At 43.7% G+C, this 21,017-nt stretch overlaps 1 protein-coding gene across 1 annotated transcript in view; it reads left to right on the forward strand.

Moving 5' to 3' along the window:
- NRK (Nik related kinase) overlaps window positions 1-21,017 on the forward strand; it is a 121,811-nt gene that overhangs the window by 39,604 nt on the left and 61,190 nt on the right. Inside the window, exons 4-12 of the mRNA XM_060249208.1 lie at window positions 2,609-2,734; window positions 5,816-5,926; window positions 8,970-9,060; window positions 9,958-10,088; window positions 13,543-13,597; window positions 14,613-14,691; window positions 16,237-16,412; window positions 17,393-17,465; window positions 19,212-19,419. Coding sequence (XP_060105191.1) covers window positions 2,609-2,734; window positions 5,816-5,926; window positions 8,970-9,060; window positions 9,958-10,088; window positions 13,543-13,597; window positions 14,613-14,691; window positions 16,237-16,412; window positions 17,393-17,465; window positions 19,212-19,419 — 1,050 coding nt within the window. The remainder of the gene's footprint in view (window positions 1-2,608; window positions 2,735-5,815; window positions 5,927-8,969; window positions 9,061-9,957; window positions 10,089-13,542; window positions 13,598-14,612; window positions 14,692-16,236; window positions 16,413-17,392; window positions 17,466-19,211; window positions 19,420-21,017) is intronic.

Genomic DNA, 21,017 nt, shown 5'->3' on the forward strand with positions numbered 1-21,017 from the left:
CATCCTCAAACAGCGATGCCGTGCAGCAACATCCCTGATGTGATGACAGCGCATGGAAGTGATGGCTGGGGATGTCACGTAGTGATGCTCTGGTTTGAGGGCAAAACTCTATGGTACAATCACCCTCAAACCATAGAGTTTTGCCCGAAAACAAAAGTGCAATTGTGCGATGTCCCTGACATGATGATGTCTTTCTGTATGATGTCATTGTGTCGGGGGCGTTGCTGTGTGATTTGCTGTTTGAGGGTGGGGTTTCCTCTGGTGGCCAGTGGTGGTAGAAGTCCCAGAAATAGGGGTTCCCTTGCCCCCACCTGGGGATTGGGAACCCTACTTTGAACTGGCCCACTGATACCAGGACCTGACCTCTGTGTCCAGCAAGCCTTGCCTACCACCAGCTCTGACTCTGTAGATACAGCTCATGACAGATTGATAGACAAAAGTTTTCAGTGATTCTGGAGAGAAAAGGCTTTGACATCCTCCTCTTGAAATGGTTGTGAAATGTTTTCATTCTTTTTCTGAGGACCTTTCCTGGCAGCCATTCAGCTTGGCAGTTCTGGGTCCCTTTTATCTTTAAGCTTTGATCCTGAGCTGCTTTATTGCCAGCAGCTCAGGCAGCAGGATGCTGTGGTCACCCTGGGCTCATCGGCCCATCTGTCAGGAAGAGCCACTGCTGCAGTATCATATTTCTGGGAGGGGTGTGGGAACTTTCAATCTGCAGTTTTTACCCTCTCTCTCAGCTAGAGACGTAGAACAAAGTTTGAATCCAGTGGCACTTTTAAGACCAGCAAAGTTTTGTTCAAGGTATAAGCTTTCATGTATGTGAACACTTCTTCAGATACAGTGAAATGGAAGTTACCAGTCCATACATATAGGTAGTGGGTGAGCAGTAAATTAGCCTACAGCATAATGAAGAACCCTTCAGGGGCTCGTTGAATATTTAGATTTTGATCAGGGCTTTTTTTGTAGCAGAAACTCCTTTGCATGTTAGGCCACACACCCCTGATGTAGGCAATCCTCCTGGAGCTTACAGTAGGCCCTGTACTAAGAGTCCTGTAAGCTCTTGGAGGATTGGCTACATCAGGGAGGCATGGCCTAATATGCAAAGGAGTTCCTGCCACAAAAAAAAAGCTCTGGATTTTGTAAATTGGATTCAGACAATGAGAATTGTGTCGACAATTTTACTGGTTTGCTACATTGCAGTGGTTTATTTTAATTGTGAATTTTAAGAACATTGTTAGCTGGCTTGTGGTCTAAAGCTCAAAAGCAGATATTAATGTTTTAGTAGTCAAAGGCCATCATATCTGTTACTTTGTCAATCATCCTTCCAACAAATCTGTGAAGTGGGCCAGGATTGTTAGTCCTGGAGGGTGGCAGTTAGCCTGAGAAAACAGTGGCTTGTTCAAGGTCATCTGGTGAAGTACAGTTGTTCTTTCTTAGTTTTCAGTTTTTATTTAACCAGTGAACAACAACAGATCTCCAAAAGGATAGCAGTACCCAAAGAAAGGCTCATCAGGAAGCGGTATTAACCCTGAAGTGATATTATTTTCTTTTGAGGTTAAAGGCATGTGCTTTAACCCAGAAGCGTGAGTGGGTTTCACAATGATTTCTGAATGTGTAAAGTTGCCTCATGCACATTCTCAGTAACCCCTTGGTGTCCAGCAATAACTTGAGCTGAACAAACAGCACCTCCCAACATACCAGCATACGTGCAGATCAAAGAATCTTGAAGGACATCTTGAGTGTCATAGCCAGTGTTCCCTCTAAGGTGAATTAGTGCAAACTAGCTCAGAGTTTTTTAGCTTCTGGCTCACACATTTTTGTCTTCGCTCAGGAAAAATGGCCAGAGCAAACTAATTTATGCAGGAGCTCACAACTTTTTAATGCCAGTAGCTCACAAAGTACATTTTTTGCTCACAAGGTTCCACAGAGGGAGTATTGGTCACAGCCTGTAGGGCCATTTCCCTGTGTGAGCCACATGGAGGCAGAGAAAGGGGACATACACAGGTGGGACATGGACAATGCAGGCATTAGCATGCCCATCCTGGGCTTGTCCAGGTAAGAGATTTTCTGGGGATTGAGGCTGGGGCAGAGGCTGGACATTGTGGAAGGAAGATCCTGGTCGGAGGAGTTTGAGCTGACCTTCACTCTGTCAGGCGAGGCCTGATTTTCCTTGGAGGAGAAGTGTGCCTCTAGAGTAAATGGGCCCAGTCTGCCTCCATGTGGACCTGAGAGTGAGGTCTGAGGTGCAGGGGCCACATTCTGGGCCAGGCACTAAAGGCTGTGTATAGCACTTGTGGGGATATCAGAGGAAAATGGGTTTGTGACTCTGTAGCATGGGCTGGGTCATGCTAACCACAGCCCTGTTCTGGAAATAAAGGAGAGGAACAGCTGCATCCCAGGGTATGTGACTATTTCTTTTGCCCATGGAGCCTTGCCCACTTTTGAGTCTTCTATACCTGCTGGTGCTACAGGTGGTGTGTGAAATACCATGTCCTGCAACACTGTGAGCAAGCACCATTCTGAACACTTTTTTGGGTTCAGTTCAGGATTTGGGGGAAGCAGCCAGCTCTTTTGCACCTTTGGTCTCATTTCCCCTCTTTTGCCACAGGATGAAGAAGAAGAAATCAAACTGGAAATAAATATGTTGAAGAAATATTCTCATCACAGGAATATTGCAACATATTATGGAGCGTTTGTCAAGAAAAGTCCTGCAGGTCAGGACGACCAGCTATGGGTATGCATCCAGTTGCATTTTTTGATATCCCTGTCTGGGAGCTCAGTTGTCCTTGGGTCCTGGAGTATGTCCATTTCACATTTAATATTCCAGTCAAGTTCCAGCCCAGGTTTTACTTATGGCTCTGGGTAAGCTTGTCTAAGCAAGCTGCTGTGAAGGACTCTGATAGGCTTTGGGTTACTTTTTTTGGTCTGTTCTGAATAAAATTATACTTGGTTTAGTTAAGGCACCCCATCATGTTCCTGAGTGATTGCAGCATCCTACAGTTCCCATTAGACTTTAGTGCTTTTTAAAGTCTCTCTTGGTTGTTATCATAGATCAGCCAAGGGACCATAGTATTTAAAGCTGTAGGAGAGCCAGACTCTACAGTAAAGTCAAGGTCTGAGCAAAGAAGTCTGACCAGTGTGTGGCTGGAATGAGGAAGCAAGCAAGAAATAGTCAGAAGGGAAGGCAACTGGGCGGGGGTGCTGGTGGAATGGAATATGTGGCGATAAGTAGAGCAAAGCTAGGAATCCAGTGGTGCAAGCAGAAGCAAATAGAATCAGAGACTGCAGAGCAAAGCTACTCAAGCCTTCCCTGCAAGTAAGAGTGGCTGAATCAGGTAGAATCTTAAAATGGAAATTCATATATAAAGCATCCTGATATCAAGTCAGACTGTTAGCCCATCTAGCTTAGCAATATCTACTCTGACTGGCTCTCCAGGTCTTCTGCACGAAAAAGGTCTTTCCCATCACTTGCAGCCTTCTTTCACTGGAAATACTGTCCATTGAAACTGGGGCCTTCTGGTGTGTTTTGTACTGCTGAGTCCCTTCTTCTTCTGGGTCCCCAAGGAGCTCACTTCAAGGGGCACCTTCTGGCTAAGCCTGACAGCAGTCTGGAATCTTTCACCTGAGTGTAAGAAATTTGGGCTTCAGTTGCCTTTAGGTCTTCTAAGCCCGACAGTTTTGTGGTTACATTGGGAGATCAGCCATAGTTATCGACCATCTGGAAGCTGACTGATGGCCTCTATAATTGTCGCTTTGCACAGTTGTCCATGAAATTAGCAATTGTGGTCAGAGCAGAAAATCTAATGGAAAAAAATGTTGACTGCAATGTTAGAAGATGTTTTAGTTATTAAAAAAATATAAAAGCTATTACAGGCAAGATGGGAAAAGAGGAATGTGTGTGTGTGTGTGTGTGTGTGTGCATGCAGGCACGTGTGTCCAGGTATTTAATTCTAACCCTAAAGACCTATCTGACAAATTCATTGGAATAAACCAACGTCCTGGCTTGGAAAGTAGATAACAAACAATAACACATCTAGATCCATCTTTCTCTGATGGTGGAAGTAGTGTAATTGTGAAGCCACACATGAAGGAGGGAGGGAGGAGCAGAAATGCAAGCCCAAGGAGTCCCTCGTCTCATATGTGTAATGACAAATCATGATTTGCTGATCTGAACTGAACCACCATGAGTGATGTTAGTCAGGTATGTCCCCTTCCAAGCTTTGGCCCTTTAGAACAGGGGTGGGGAACCTTTTTTCTGCCAAGGGCCGATATGGATATTTATAGCATCATTATAGCGGGCCATTAAAATTATCAACTTTAAAAACAGTGCTCCGCTGAGGGAGAATGATTCAGGCCAGCAAAATTAATACAAATAATTGTTTTTCTATTTGAAGTCATGTGGGGAAAGCCTAATCTGGCCCCTCCACACACACACACACCCAGCCCGCCACCCTAGGCAAGTGCATAGGTCCAGGGCTTTTTTGTAGAAAAAGCCAGCAGGAACGCAGTAGCATATTAATAATAATAATAATAAGTTTTATTTATATCCCGCCCTCCCCGCCGGAGCAGGCTCAGGGCGGCTAACAGGACATGGTATATACCATGATCAGTTATACAATTCATAAAAGATACAGTTAAAAGTTACATAAAAATTATAAAACCATAGTAAATTAAAGGTGCTACATTCAGTGGGATGTCTGTCCAGATGGCTAGATGTCACATTCAGAGTTCCCTATATGCTTGTTGGAAGAGGGTAGTTTTGCAAGCCCTGCGGAATTGGTTAAGGTCCCGCAGGGCTCGCACTTCCTCCGGTAGCTGATTCCACCAGTGGGGAGCCATTACTGAGAAGGCCTGCTCCCTCGTTACTTTCAGTGTGTCCTCCTTTGGTCCAGGGATTTTTAGAAGACTTTGGGAGCTGGATCTCAGTGCTCTCTGGGGAACATATAGAGAGAGGCGGTCCCTAAGGTAGGCAGGTCCTCGGCCATATAGGGCTTTAAAGGTAATAACCAGCACCTTGTAGCGGACTCGGAATACAATTGGCAGCCAGTGCAGTTCCCTCAGCCTAGGCCGCGCGTGTTCCCACCGGGGCAGTCCCACTAGCAGCCTGGCCAACGCGTTCTGCACTAGCTGCAGTTTCCAAGTTCGGCACAAGGGCAGCCCCATGTAGAGGGCATTACAGTAGTCTAATCTCGAGGTGACTGTTGCATGGTTCACTGTTGCTAGGTTGCTACGTTCTAGGAAGGGAGTCAACTGCCTCGCCCTTCTGAGGTGGAAGAAGGCAGATTTAGCAGTGGCTATTAGACCACATCCCCTAATATTAGCATATTACGTCACACACTCATTAGCATATTAGGCCACACCATCTGGGATAATCAAGTGCAAACTGAACTGTGACAGTAACTTTTCCAGGCCCTGCAGTAATTTTTGCTGGCCAGACAGGCCCCAGGATGGCTGCCGCACAATACATCTGGCCCTGTGATTCCTGCCTGGCCCTGGGGAGGCTGCTGCACAGCACAGCTGGGCCCCACGATCCTTGCTGGCCAGCCAGGCCCCATGGAGGCTGCCACATGGCTCAGTTCAGTCCAGCAATCCCCGAGGTCCACACCAAGTGGCCTCGAGGGCCGTATACGGCCCTCAGGACGCAGATTCCCCATCCCTACTTTGGAACAAAACAAGTCTTAAATAAATTGTTGAAATGAAAATAATGTTTTATGTTTAAGTCTGACTATAGTAATCTAGGTTCTAGCATATTCTATTCTACTTAAATCATAACATTTCAGAGCAAATCACTGTCTCTTCTTTCCCCACTCCACAGCTGGTTATGGAGTATTGCGGAGCCGGGTCTGTAACTGATTTGGTGAAGAAGACGAAAGGAAATTGTCTCAAGGAAGACTGGATTGCATATATATGCAGAGAAGTTCTCAGGGTGAGTTGTCTTAATGAAGTTTTAAAGCAAGCTTATATTGCGCATGTCATATCACATTTGAAATAGCACAAATACAACCTTCTAAGCATCCAGATAGCATCTCCTTTATATAACCCCTGGTTCACTGGTTTTGGGAGCTTCTGAAGGGGCTGTGCCTCAGCTGTAGAGTGCATGTTTTGCATGCAGATGGTCCCAGGTGCATCTCCTGTTCTCAGATAGTAAGCATTAAGAAAGGCCATTCTCTGCCTGAGACCGTGTCTGTTAAAACAGGAAAAGATGAGCTAAATTAAACGGTGATGTGACTGGGTATGGAATAGCTTCACCTTCAGAAAACCCTCTGTGTGTCACCTATGCTGTTGAGAACTCCCTGTGCGCATTGCTGTGGGCTTTAAGGAACATTCTTGGGCACTTATGGGATACTGGTCAAGGTTATTGGGCTTCATAGTCATGCTTTGTGATCTGAGATCAGTAAACAGTAATACTCCCTTCAGCTGCACGTTGCAGGCAAAGGACTATAGTGGTGGGCATGCCATTATCAGGCCTCTTGTCTGACATTGCTAGTTATATCATTGAGGAACCAACCAGTGAGCTTCCAAGGAACCTGGGATTCTTCAGGTCACAGTGTAACAATCACTTGTTCCTGCTGTTTAGATGGAAGTTAATATCACATTCTAGAGAAACGGGTAACACTTCTTGATGCAGCAGATTGGACTGTAGGTATGGCCTTTACTCTGGCTGTGTATAGCTACCACCAGCGAGCCTGCAGTGGACTATTGCACCCTTCTTAAATCTTCGTTCGCGAAGCCAAGCCGAGAGAGAGAGAGAGAGTATAGCTACACACTAGTTCAACCTTGGATGAAAACAGAGAAGGGTCAGATAAGCTGGAGAGAAAAGAATTCTGGACTCTAAGGAGTGTGTGTGATTTTTTTTTACTCATTGGACAGGACCCCCAGGTTTGAAACGAGGCTGCATCTTGTCTGTATGGCTTGATGCAAACATGGTATTGCCTGGTTACCTTGCCAAGGTGATGACTGGGAATTCTTCCATGGGCTTTTCATGCTTCTCCCTATTTTGTCTCATCCAAGCATTTTTCCACCCCACTCTTTTTCAGTTTCATACCTAAGTATGATCAGCACGGAGTGGCACTTTTGCTAACCATAATTAGCCCAAAACCATGATGTACAGCTATGGAAAGAAGCTGGTTTGTAAACTGTGGGTTGGTGATAACTGTGGTTAGTGCGGGGGGGGGGGACTAATGGTGCACTCGTAACACACACCATAGGTGACTCCAGACCAGAGGGAATGGAAGAGTGGAGAATGCCCGCAAGAGTGGAGAAGGTGGAGCAGCTAATAAGGCTGTGGGTTTCTCCAGTGCTGAATCTGACCTGATAGTTGTGGTATCTCATCAAATGCCCTTTTTGTGTGAAATATTCTCCTGAGACCCTTTGGTCTTCTTTATCAGCTAAATGTGGACAGGACAGATAAACCAATGACAAGCCGGCAGTAAGGTCTTCCTTACTGTCTGCTTGTCACTGGTTTCTCTGTCCTGTCCACATTTAGCTAATCTGGAACATTTTCAACTTCCTCTTTTAGAGATGAGTCACCCTGAACTCAATGCCCTCCAGCTTCTGTCGGTTTCCCCCCTGAAGTCAGTTTAAAATCTGCCCTGTGATCTTTTTGAAGTTCAGCTTTGGCAATCTGCTTTTGTTTTGTAATTCAAGAGGAGGCCACCTCTTCTGTACATGTTTCCAAATGCTCAACAAAGCCAAACCCTTCCTCTCAGTATCCCTTCTTATCCACATGAGGAGATCCTGTAATTTCCCCTGTCCAGTGGATTGTAACCCAGATGGCAATTTCTGAAAATGCTTCCTTTGAGGTCCTTTTATCTATTGTACCTCACAACCTAAATTTGGTTTCCAGAACCACATTTCTGGTTTTCCTCAACATCACTGGTAGCAAAGCATGCCACTATCTCACACTCTTACTGGACATTATCAGCTCTCAAACTAGGATCTTGGATTGTGTCCAAGTCTACCATGGGAAATTCCAATCAAATGTACAGATGGAGCCCCCAAATCCTATTTCAGGTCAGCACAACAGTGCAGGAGGAGTGGAGACTGCATAAGCAACTTCTCTTTGTGTGTCCTGGTCCCAGTCTGAATTGGGGTCCTACAGGTTTGGGAACTGAGTTCTGAGCACAGAACTTGCCATGCAGCTCTTACTGAAAGACCCTGTCACGGATCTCTAAATATCCTAAAGGCTCCTTAATGTGTAGCTAGGCTGTAGATAGCACAGTGACGGTATCCTTTACACCAGGCAGTCCAGTCTCCATACAACCAACCTTCTCTTTACAAACCCTTGTCTCTGTGTTCTTTATTCCTGAGTCTCTCACTGCCAGGATTTCCCACCACTGGAGGTGTTTCCTCAGTGTTAAACATATTAGTGTTCATGGAGAAACAGCCCCCCTCTGATCAGAAACAAAGCAGGTTAAAGAGCCAGTATGGTCCAGTGTTTAGAGCAGCGGTTCCAAAGACTTTTTGAAGAGGAACACACTTGCAAATTAACTCCACACTACTTTCCTCCTGCCCGTCATAAAAAGCAAAAATCTCACATCTGTTAAGTTTGTCTTTTATTTTTCAATATTTATCATCTAAGCTTACCATGAAACCTCCCAGAGCTACCTCTCCCAGCTCTACCCTGTTGTACTTCCTTCTTTCTTGTGATCCACGTGTGAGAAAGCAGAACCCACTTTTGGGTCCAGACTCGAATTTTGAGAATAACTGGGCTAAATTGTTGGCCTAGAGCTATAGAAGTTTGAGTTCAGATCCCCATTCTGTCTTGAACTGAGTAGCTTGGGGCCAGTCATTCTCCCTCAGTTTAACCTACCCCAGAGGGTTATTGTGTGGAGAGGAGGAGGAAGGGAGAATTAATATCCTGCTCTGAGCTCTTTGGATAAGAAGGAGAGGATAAAAGTGCAAGATATAAATACATGTAACAAAGCAAAAAAGCTGTGGATGTGTGATTTTTTGTTCTTCTCTTCCAGGGCTTAGCACACTTACATATGCATCATGTTATCCACCGAGATATTAAAGGACAGAATGTGCTCCTAACAGAAAATGCTGAAGTAAAACTAGGTAGGTTGTCCTTGGTTTTTTGATGCAGGCTATTGTGTACCACAGATGGGGTCTGTATTTTTATAATGAATGAGGAACTGCCAAAGATAGAGATGAAGATACTCTTGCTGAGAACGATACTCTTTTTAAAAAGCTTTTTCTTTTATTTTTCTTCCATTGTAATGCACCATTAGGAGCAGACAGTAAAGCTTTCTCCTCAGGTGGAGAAAATGGCTGATAGAACAATGAAGGAGCTGAAGAATGCTTTCTGGATTTATTAAACTTTGAGAAAGTTGGTTTGATCAGACCCAGTTGATCAGCCTGCTTCCCCACATCTATGTTCGTTATTTGGCAACTGCAGCTTGATGTGGGAATGAGCTGACATGTCAAACAAAATAGGTAGAGAGTTTTTTCCTGAACCCCCTTAAGAGATTATGTCCACCTGAAATGGTGCCGTAGCACATGGTTACATATGTTCATCCCCATTAAAATTGCTTCCACTGTCTCACACTTCCCACATTAAGATTTGAAGAGCCAGTGTGATGTAGTGATTAGATTATTGGGCAAGGATGGAGAACGAAGTCCTGCTCAGTCATAAGGCTCACTGATCACCACTCACCTTGGACCCATCCCCAAAAATCAGAAAAAAAATTAATTAGCATATTGAATTATTAATTAACTAAACATTAGAGTCCTAATGGCCTTAAATGTCCAGCTTTTCATTTGAATTACTTCACAACATCCACAGTGTGCAGTCCAGGACTGAGTATGCATCCATTGAAGTCCTGTGATTGTGCAAGCATGTGTGTGTGTGAAGAGCTCTTGGTCCCGTAGCATTAGCTGCTTTTCGGTAACCTACTGTGTGCCCTGTGCATTCCTCACTTGTGCCTGACTTTTATTCCTTCTTGGCTTTTGCAGTGGATTTTGGTGTGAGCGCTCAGCTGGACAGGACCATTGGGAGGAGGAACACGTTCATTGGGACTCCCTACTGGATGGCCCCTGAAGTCATCGCTTGTGACGAAAACCCAGAATCAACATATGATTACAGAGTAAGTCCTCTTAGTGGCAGCTGGGCTCCCGGCAACTCTTTTCCCAAGCATTTGGCCCAAACTGTAGAAGCTCCCCTTTGCTTTCATTCTTCTTCCCTTTCCTTTTCCTCTTCTATGTAAAGCACACGCGTTTGCTTTCATCACACACTGCACAGCCTTTTGCAACTAATAAGCATCTCTTGCTTTTGTCTTATGAAATGAGTCAAGGCCGGCGTCTGCATTCTCTGATGTGGGGCAGCTGCCGGGGTCTGGGGGAGGGGGTGCCCACCCCACCACTAGCCTTTCTGGAGCTTGCTCAGTTGTCAGTGTTTCTGCCACCAACATTCCTGGCTGCATACACTGCCCAGCATCGGCTGTTGGAGAGAGGGCATGCAAGGGGTGTGACCATAATAAGTGGGCTTACAAGTGGATGCAAGTGCAGGAAGGATGCATAGCGGAGGACACGCAAACTGGGTGGGTGGGAAAGGAGGCATGAGTGTGGGGGGGAGCTGGGGGACAGAAGAGGGGAGACATTGCCCAGCCAGGGCCCACCAAAACTTGGAACCATCCCTTAATCCGGCCCTCTCCTTTCCTATTGAATTCATCTGCATTTCTGAATCTGTCTCCCTTTTGTACCTAAAGACTTCATCCCTATGCTTCTCGCCTTCACCTTTGTAATCTCCTTTTCCTCTGCTTCCTTTTTTTCAATACCTGTTCCTCTTCAGTCAGTTCTAACAGCCTCCATATGTCTTTGTAACTTCTGTATACACTTAGCTCTCACTTAAAAAAAAAGCCACAACCAGTAAGGAGAATAAACAGGTGCATTGTTAATGCACAGTTTTAGGAAACAAAGGATTGTGAAAGATTTTTCCTCTCCATGATGTTAACCATTGAAGTGAAAAGTAAAAGTAAAATGGATGTTTTTGAATATATTCCAAAAGAACTGTCATGTTCTCCTGACTTTACATAAGCTTCCACTGTGGATTCACACACACCAAGCATCTTCCCTGACTTGCTCTGAATGATAGAAAACGGATGGAGAGGGAAGTTCAGACAGGCATTAGATGCTGTCATGGGCTTGCTTTAGGTGGCTGTAATAAAGGGCTGCCAACTTACCAGAAAAAGAGGAGGCTAGCTTGCTCTTCTGCTTTCTTTTTTTTACTAAAATAGACCAATGTGCGAAAACTAATAAAGATTTTTTCAAAGTGAGGCGAGAAGCATTATTGCCTTTTAATGGCTGTAGGTAGAACAGCTATCAAAAGCACAACTACAGAAGTGAGTTGAAAATTGACAGCCCAAGCTTTGCTTGGTTTTATTGTAATGTTATTGTTTAGTTTTTAAAACTTATCTGTGAAACCGCTTTGGAAACGCTTTGAGCCATAGAAAGAAAGAGAAATTTTAATTTTAAAAATTGCCCCATAGAATCTGTTGCATGAACTCTTTGTCTCGCCCAAAGACCACTTTTCTAAACATAAAAAATGAACTAAAAGCCCAGATACAAGTTCCAAAAACTCCTGCGTGATGCAGTTTCAAAACCCTCTCTTCTGCAAAGCCTTTGCCACCATCCCCCTTCATTGCAGACACTAACTATGCATTGTGTACTCCACATGTCTTCCCAAAAGGCTTTCGGTCAGATGTCTTCTACTAGTTCCCTGCGGGGAGTTCAGTTCCTAAGCTTGTGGAAAGAATGGACTTTAGCCTCCTCCCCCCCCCCCACTTCCTGACCTGAAGTGATGCTGGGGGGCGCCGTTGCTACCTTGATGGCTGCATGTGTTCTGATGGGTACACACTGGTTTCTCCAGTGGGGCAAATAGTGCTCCTCAGATGGTTTCAAGTCAAGAAAATGGTATCAGAGAGGGATGAAGCCCTTTCCATCAAGCACCATGGTCTCAATACAAATCACACCCTGGGCACTTGGGAACTCTGTTCCCAGCACTGAACTTGCTGTTCATATAAGACTGAAAACCAGGGTGAGGATCCTCATGTAACACACATGGGAAAATGTAATATGTAGTGAGCTCCAAATTTAATTAAGCCACTATTAACGTACAAATATCTATTCTCCCTCCCCTCCCTCTTCCCCTCCCTCCTCCCCTCCCTTTGTTGGCTCCCGTGCATCAGATTTTGAACAGGGTAATCTTGTGGAGGTAGGGAACTATCTTCTTGCCCTCTTTAAAAGTGCCAGTGCGCTCTGATGGCACTGTATGAATAAAAAATGGACTTTCGAAAACAGGAAGCCTTTTTACTGGCATTTAAAGCAAGATACTCTGGGTTCCACAATTATATAGCTGGTTGCTAGAAGTGTTTTTACCTTCCGGTGTCAGACAAAGAGTTCTGCTTCTACTCAGATTTCAAGCATGATTTCCCCTCACTCTTGATCTGTTTTGACTGAAATGTACATCATCTGTGGGCTGGTTTTACTCTTTTGTGTTGGTTTTATGACTGGCTTTACTGCTGGCTGATCTTGTAAGGAGGTTTATATAGCTTTGTTTTCTGTGACATTTTTTATGTTATTGGTTTTTCCTGATTATAAAATGCCTCCAAGCTACTGGCAGAGATACTGTGGTCTGATTTTTTTGAAAAATTTTAAGAAAGAATTTGAACAGGTGCCTTCACAGAGGATAGTTCATTTTAGCCATTGGGTTTCTTGTTTACTTAGTAACGTACTGACTTTTACTTCGCCATGCCTTCAAATTGGACTTTTGTTGAAGGGCTCCTGAACACTTGACTATCAGGGAGTTTCCTAAGGGCTGACTCAGACGTTCTGGTGAAGCAGAGTAGAATATTTTTGTATGCTGCTGAGATTGCAAACAAAAAGCAAGAAAGTGTTGTTTTGTCCCTTGCTACTTCAGCTTGAATGTAGTGGAGACAACATTGTATAAGTTTATTTATAGTGTTGAACAGGGTTTTTTTTGGTAGAAAAAGCTCAGCAGGAACTCATTTGCATATTAGGCCACACACCCCGGTGTTACCATTGTTCTGCACAGGGGTTTTTGTAGAAAAAGCCCAGCAAGAACTGATTTGGATATTAGGTCACACCCCCTGACACCAAGCCAGCCAGAACTGCATTCCTGTATGTTACTGCTCAAAAAAACCCCTTGTGTCGAAAATTGTGAGCATTGAACCCAAAATATTTGATACCAACTCTATATACGTGATCCACTAAGCCCATCTATTTTTTTGTGGCTAGGGCAGCTGGTGGGAGATGGGGAGGTGGCTTACTTGGAACAGGGAGTCTCACCTAATGTTTTAGCGATGTCCCCAACATGACTTCCAATGTGACCCATAAGTGACATAGGCATCATAGGTCTGGCATCCCTACTTGTGGCCTGCTAACTTACTTGACCCCTTCCTCTTGCAGTATTTTTTGCCCTTTGAGGCATACAAAGAAGAGTTTTATTGTGGCTGCCCATAGCTCGGTGGGGGGACAAGTGTACTAACACTTTCAATTTATTCCCTGACTCTTTTCTTCTAGAGTGACTTGTGGTCTCTGGGAATCACGGCTATAGAGATGGCTGAAGGAGCACCCCGTAAGTTACTTGCATCTCATGGTTTCTTATGTTCCTTCGTGTCGTTGTTGAAATTAAAACATTGATGGAATATGGTTCCACTGTGTTCATTCACTCAATTGCTTCTCCCATAGTTAACCAAATAGAATAATAACTTTATTTTGTTTGCAGCTAAAGGTAATTCGTTTTTTCATCATGCTGCATTGTTGCCTAGAACAAGGAAACCCTAGCTGTTAAGCATGAATTAATGCAACTGGAACCAGTTCCCCCACACTGAAATAATTATGTCGTAATAGAACTAGTGGAATTTGGTTGCTATTTCTCCTCCCCCACCCCCCCAAAAAAGCTATTGCAGGGGTTTCAGTATTCTATGACAAGGGGTACAGACAGAGGTTCTGATGAAACAAGACTCCAGCAATTAGTGTTTTTACGGGAAAATTCCACATAAAAATTAGCAATGCTTTGGTCTTGCTGGAGAAGCCAAGCCCCAAAATAAGCAAAGCCAGATGTATATGGGTTGGTTCATACATCCATTACGGACTGCCCTGTGTGTGAGGATAGTTTGCATACGTGAATGGGCCATTGCAGATGTGATCCCAGAAACAGAACTTTTGTATCTCAATGGTGCTTGGGATTTCACTCATGCATTCAGCCACTGGTCATGAAAAATTAAAACAATCAGGTATTGAGAAGGGGTGCACAGGACTGAGGAGCATGCTGGAACCCAGCGGTGACTCAGCAAGAGAGGCCGGCTGGCCTGTAGCTGCCATCCCTTGCCTTTTCATCGCCTCTCGCTGTCTCCCAAGAATTTGGGAAACCCCATTGTGCATGTGTGGCTTACTGTACTGTCTTTAAATCCACTTGGGGAAACAGGAGGGCAGGAGTGTTAATTGTTTCAGCTCCTGGTTTGGTGGTGTAGGTGGTGAGGAAGGGGTGGGAGATGCCACCCCCAAACCTGAGGCCTTTGCTTTGATGTGCCTCATTGTAGATCTGGTTGTGCGTGAACAATCTATGTATTTTATTTTTCATCTTGCAGCTTTGTGCGACATGCATCCCATGAGGGCCCTTTTTCTCATTCCACGGAACCCTCCTCCCAAACTGAAATCCAGGAAATGGTAAAGGCCCCCCTTTCCCCCCCCCTTCCAGAAAAATGAAAATAAACAGTAACGTGCTGGCTTAGAAGACAGTTCTGGTGATTGTTTTCATTCAGAGTGCATCCAGACCACTGAAGGGTTCCTTTGTAGCCTAAATACTGTGATCATCTGAAATCCTTTATAGTCTAACTTTTTATCTACTCTGCTGTTTGGGCCGTTGATGTAAACAGCCTCTTTAGGGCAGTCACCTTGTTTAGACAAGGCTTACATTTCAAGCAGTGCAAGGGTGGTTTGAAACCTGGCCATTCTCTTTAATGGTAAATGCAATGTATATGAAATGGCTTGGAACCAGGGTCTGGAATTCTAGTTCAGACAAGAGTCTGTTGGAGCAGTTCTTGGTCTTCCAGAGTACAGTCGTTAAATTAGTGGTATGGAATGCCAAAGCATGTTTGTTCATCTGTTTTTGAGATAAAATGCTCATCTACTCCTTTTTAATCCATGTATCATAATCCACATGGCTGGTCACGTGCTGTTCCTGCTTACGAGGAAACACCCCACACATTGCCTAGTTATTATACTTCTTGCTTTCTTGGAAGTCTCTTCCATACAGAACTCAAAGCATATGTAAGATTGTACAGGGATAGGAATCTCTCAAACCATGGTCTCAGGTCATCAGGGATTGTGAACTTTCTCCACTGTATCACTGTGGTACCAGCATTGTGGTAGGCTAGAGGGTGGTATTTGCAGCTGAAGCTGTACAGGGGTCAAGTGACATGAAAGGCCAACAGGGTTCTACCTGACCCTATTGTATTCTTATTTATTCAAGTTATGAATTGCCTATTCCCTGCTAGTGTAAGGCTCTAAGTGATTTATGAACAATAAAAAACAGTTTAAAACAAAACCGGGAACAACAATGTTTCATACGACAGTAGACATTTGCAACCCCACTCTGGTGGTATTTGACAGAGTGGTATTTGACAGAGAATTTGACAGAGAATTTCACCACCATTTGAGGACAGTGGTATTTGACAGAGAATTTCACCACCATTTGAGGACAGCTGGATATCTTTAGGGCCAGGGACTACCAGTAGGTTCACAGCAGAGTGTAGCACTCTTCTGGGGACATACCAGAGAAGGCTGTCCCAAAGATATGCAGATTCTTATTTCTCAGGCCAGACTAGCTACTGGAGTTGCTGTGGATGCTACAACCTCTGCAGCTTGATCACTGTCTTTCTCAGCGGACCTGACTCATGGGGCAGAGCCAGCTGGCGTTACATGGTTCTGTTGTGCAACTGACTTCATGAAGATCATTTCCAGCTCATATACCTGTTCTGAGTTGTGCAGTAAACAATACCAAGTTAGATGAACTAGTGGTCTGATTGATAAGGCAGCTCTGTCTGTCCAGCTGCCTAGTTTCCTCTAGTCATTATACATGCATTGTCCTGCACCATCCATTTATTTGCCTTATTACATCCATGAGCCACTTGGTTGGCTAATCTTGTACAGATTATTTGAGGGATGAGCGGAGAAGAGTTCTGAGTACCTTTGTGATTTTTTTTTGTTAAGGTCAAAGAAATTTCTTAACTTCGTTGACAGTTGTCTGGTTAAGAATTACATGCATCGCCCAGCCACAGAAACCTTACTCAAACATTCCTTTATCAGAGACATGCAAAACGAGCGGCAAGTGCGCATCTTGCTAAAAGACCACGTGGATAGGACGAGGAAGAAAAAGGGAGAGAAGGGTGAGGACAACCATTTCTCCAAGTTTGTCTTTTTAGTGAAGTTCTGTATGAATGCGAAGGAAATGAAGACTGATTTACACTCTAAGCTGTAGTCTATGTATGCTCTACAAAAAGCCACACCCAACTGCAATGCTTTTATTAGTATACCCACAGGATGCACAAGTTTGAAGATACCTGTGTGTTACGTTCACACATCATATTTTTAAGTGTAAACTTGAAGTATTTTGTATGTACACCTTGGAAAAATGTGATGTCATCCTGAAAGTCTTGGTTTACTTGAGAATCTGTGTTGACAAATTGTCAACTGGGAGGATGAGACCAGAATTTTAAACTAACTCAGTAAACTCCTACAAAGTTTTGAGCTCTTGTAAATGAGGATAAGACAGCTAAGAATGTTTCACTTTTGACTGAAGTGTTGTCAAGTCACATCTGACATGATGATCCCAGCAAGGGGCTTTCAAGGCATGAGAAGCAGAGGTGGTTTGCCATTGCCTTCCTCTGCAGAGTCTTCCTTGGTGGTCTCCCTTCCAAGTACTGACCCTGATTGCATTCTGAGATCTGACAAGATCGGGCTACACCATGGTACACTCTGTCCCTTCCCCCCCTCCTTCTACTAAAGTTAAAATGCTGAACCTCCATTAGCTACTACAAAGAGTGAATTTGAATCAGAAAAGACCACTGAGACCTCCATGCAAACTTGGGTTATAAGTATGACTGGAAAGAGGTTCTGCAATTCCGAATGTGACAAAAGCTTAGAAATCTCAGAGATGAGCTTGATCGCATTTTTGATCTCATTTGTGTGTGTGCTCACAATCTGATGAGTCAACTCCCATTTCTGAACAAAAAAATCTTCAGTTTTTGAAACTCAAGAATGACCTCAGTGGATGGGTGGATATGTATATGTTGTAACAGAGCATAACTGCTGGTGCAGACAAATTTCTTATCAGATTTTCTTCTTTTTTTCTTTTCAATTTTTTTAGATGAGACGGAGTATGAATACAGCGGAAGTGAGGAAGAAGGTGATGAGCTGAATGAAGACGAAGGAGAACCAAGGTTAAATATTGTTGGAGGAAATAACCTCTATAAACAATCACCCGAGAGAGAGATTATTCACCACCTTGATTTGTACTTTACCAGCAAAACTAGGGAGTTGCTTCCTGGTGATTCAGTCCCCAAGAGGCTGTCTCCTGCTGTCTGCTGGAATGAATGGCGTGACTCAGGCAAATAGCAAATCCTCCTTGAGGACCAAGCAGTTCTATCATGGGAAGAACATTGAAGCTCTGTTTTACAGTCAGGTCTCTGATTCGTGTAACTCATTTTGTCTGCTCTGCTCTGCATTTGTCCAGGCTCTTTGGCAGCATCTACTGCCTGAGATCCTAGAGGTGCCAAGCATTGAATCTAGGATTTTCTGCATGTTAAACATGTGCTGTAACACTGAGCGTGTTCAGAGAGGCTCGTAATTTTCTAGCTCCACAAGTACCTTCCCTACAGAAGTGACTGGTACGTTGGGAGATCTAGTCACACACAGACAGTTCCCTTGTTCTTCTGATAATGTGTGAATCATGTTAAAGTCATAGGATCACTTTCATCATAAACTTTTCCTTGCCTTTAGATACATACATTTCTTTTGAAGTATCTCAAGGAGTTCACAGATCTCTTATCAGATCCCAGAAACTAAATAGGGACAGCCCTGGTTAGTATTTGGATGGGAGACCATCAAGGAGTACTAGGGTCACTACACAGAGGCAGGCAATGGCAAGCCACTTCCAAATGCCTCTTGCCTTGAAAACCCTATGAGGTCACCATAAAAATTTTAAAAAGCCTTATGATGTTAAAGGTAAAGGTAGTCTCCTGTGTAAGCACCTTGTCGTCACCCATGGGGTGACATCACATCATGATGTTTTCTTGGCAGACTTTTTACAGGGTGTTTTGCCATTGCCTTCCCCAGTCATCTACACTTTACCCCCAACAAGCTGGGTACTCATTTTACCAACCTCAGAAGGATGGAAGACTGTGTCAACCTTGAGCCGGCTACTTGAACCCAGGTTCTGCCGGGATCAAACTCAGGTTGTAAGCAGAGGGCTCATTGTCTTATGATGTTACCTGTTGGCTAATACCCTCCCTCTAGGCTTATCCCTTAGAAAGGAATTTTTCTATCCTTCTTTCTCAAGGTCACCCTTGTCAGAGCTTGCAGTTGATCTGACCCTTTTGGGAAGCAGCCCATTCAGCTTGCCAGGAGCAGTGAAGGAAATAATCGTTTAAGGAAAGAATGGGAATTGGATAATATGAGCCAAGCAAATGATAAGAGGAGTTAGGTCCTGCTTGGGAAGAGAAGCTGCACTTTTCAGGTGGAACAAAACTGAGAAATCCTGTGGGATATTTACCCCTTGGGGTTCAGGACAAACTTGGCTAAACCTTGGATCATCTGTCTAAGGTTCTTTTTTCCTGAGCCAGATGGGCTCCTGTACAAATTCAGAATTTCTCTGAATCCTTTTTTATTCCTGTCCAGTGTTTGCTGTTGAATATACACTGTGAACAGATGCTAAAATTTGTTTTGGGAAGGCAACAGTAAAGCTTCCAATGAACAAACCGATAATCAGCTTAGCTGAGATTCTGAAGTGTTGTTAAAACAGAATCATTGTAAATACAGAGTGGAGGGGTCAGAAGCTTCTGAGGAGATTTTCTGGAACATTCTAATGCTGTAACGTATGAGGAAAGCCATTCCCCCGTGACAGTTTTGTGTTTGCTGTGTAGTCTGAATAATATGGTTAGTCAGACAGATACTTCCTTTTCTTTAAGCTCCATAGTCAATCTCCCCGGGGAGTCCACCCTCCGCCGTGAATTCCTGCGGCTTCAACAGGAGAACAAAAACCGTTTGGATCCTCAGTGGCAGCAACAGATTCAGCACCAGCAACTGAAAGACCAGGAAAAGTACAAAAAGCAGCTCTTGGAAGAGAGGCAGAAACGAATCGTGGAGCAAAAACTACAGAGGAAAAAGTTGGAAGATGTAGGATTTGGAGTCAGATTTGTTTTGCTGTATCAAATAGAAAAAGGAAATCATCTTTATATACATTAGCATTAAGAGTTACAGACTTATAACAATGTCACAAATCTCCCATCAGTTATTAATGGATTGCTGTTATTTATATATTTTAATTTATTTATTTAGCACTGACACTGTGCAGACTTAACTGGATAGAAAAAGACAGTTTTTGTCCACAAGGAACCCACAAGCTCTGTTCACATATGCATCCTGTAGTAAAGAAGTTAGGGCCATGTCAGCAGTAGCAGAAGAAGAAGAAAAAATCAAGGTGTTGAGTAAATCCGTTGTTGTTGTTATTTCCTGATCCTCAGGATCCTCAGTAATAATAAAGGATTCACTCAACACCTTGATTTTTATTTCTTCTGCATATATTCATCCTGCCTGTACATGTGTACATCTGTTTGTAAGAAAGAGCTGATGTGCATTCACTTTACAAGTGAAATGGGGGACCAGTACCTGAATTAATGTAGAGTTTATCATCACATATTCAGTTGTACATGCTTTGGCTGTAATGTGCAAAATACTCAATGCATGTACACAGAACAATCAAGTGTACACTGCATGAATCGTACGTACATTCGCTGTAACTTGTGAACAGGGCTACAATCTAAATTTTGATATGGGGGAGAAACAGTGGTAGGAATGGGCGAGAGAAAAAGAAGGGAAAACTGGTATGGATATGTAATCAAAATGGATATGTGCAAGTGCAGTTATAAGATTTTGGCTTGGGGAGAAAATTAAAGGATTAAACCAAAGACAAAGGGAAGAACAATGCAAGGAAGCAGAAGGATTTTTGGGATGATGAGGGGTAAACCAAAGCAGGTCTGCTCAGAAGTAAATCCCATTTTATTCAGTGATCTTACTTCCAGAAAAAGGCTCTTAGGATTGCAGCCTAATGGTGCAGTCCTAAGCAAAGATGCATTCTTCTAAGCCTATAAAAGCTAAAGGTATAACTCTGCTTTTCGAACTGCAATTTTTAGAGCACTGGAGTTGAAAGAAAGGCATCTATTCTATATAGTATGTTAATGTGCAGATTTTAAAAAGTTTTGTAACATCTGCCATGTCTGTTTTCACAATAGTTAGGTGTTAGTCAAAGCTTTTCCACCCAACAGTACAAGCACCCATTGCTGCACATGCCCCTCTTCCGTCCACAGCAACATACACTGAGATTGATTCCACAGTAGCAGTCACTTGACCTTTGGGCTTCTGCTTTCCCTGGCTCTACCAACTGATTCCCCACCAGTTGCTGTGCGACCACATTATGACCTGCGCCTCCCTCCAATTTCCTCCACATCTTCCTGATCCTGTTTTTTAATTATTATTATTATTTTGTTGCTCAACTGCCTACAGTTTTTCCACACTGCCAGAACTGTGTCCTGCTGCATGTTTGAATAACTATAGACCAGGTGCATTAGACCAGGTGTGGCCAAACTTGCTTAACATAAGACCCACATAGAATAAATGTTAGATGTTTGAGAGCCATAAGACAGGAAGGAAAGGTGGAAAGAAAGCAACTTTAATTTTAGATCCATTCTCCAAGCTGCCAGCTACCTTGGCTTGGA

Source organism: Heteronotia binoei, chromosome 11 (genome assembly GCF_032191835.1).
Source record: "Heteronotia binoei isolate CCM8104 ecotype False Entrance Well chromosome 11, APGP_CSIRO_Hbin_v1, whole genome shotgun sequence".
Lineage (NCBI taxonomy): Eukaryota > Metazoa > Chordata > Lepidosauria > Squamata > Gekkonidae > Heteronotia > Heteronotia binoei.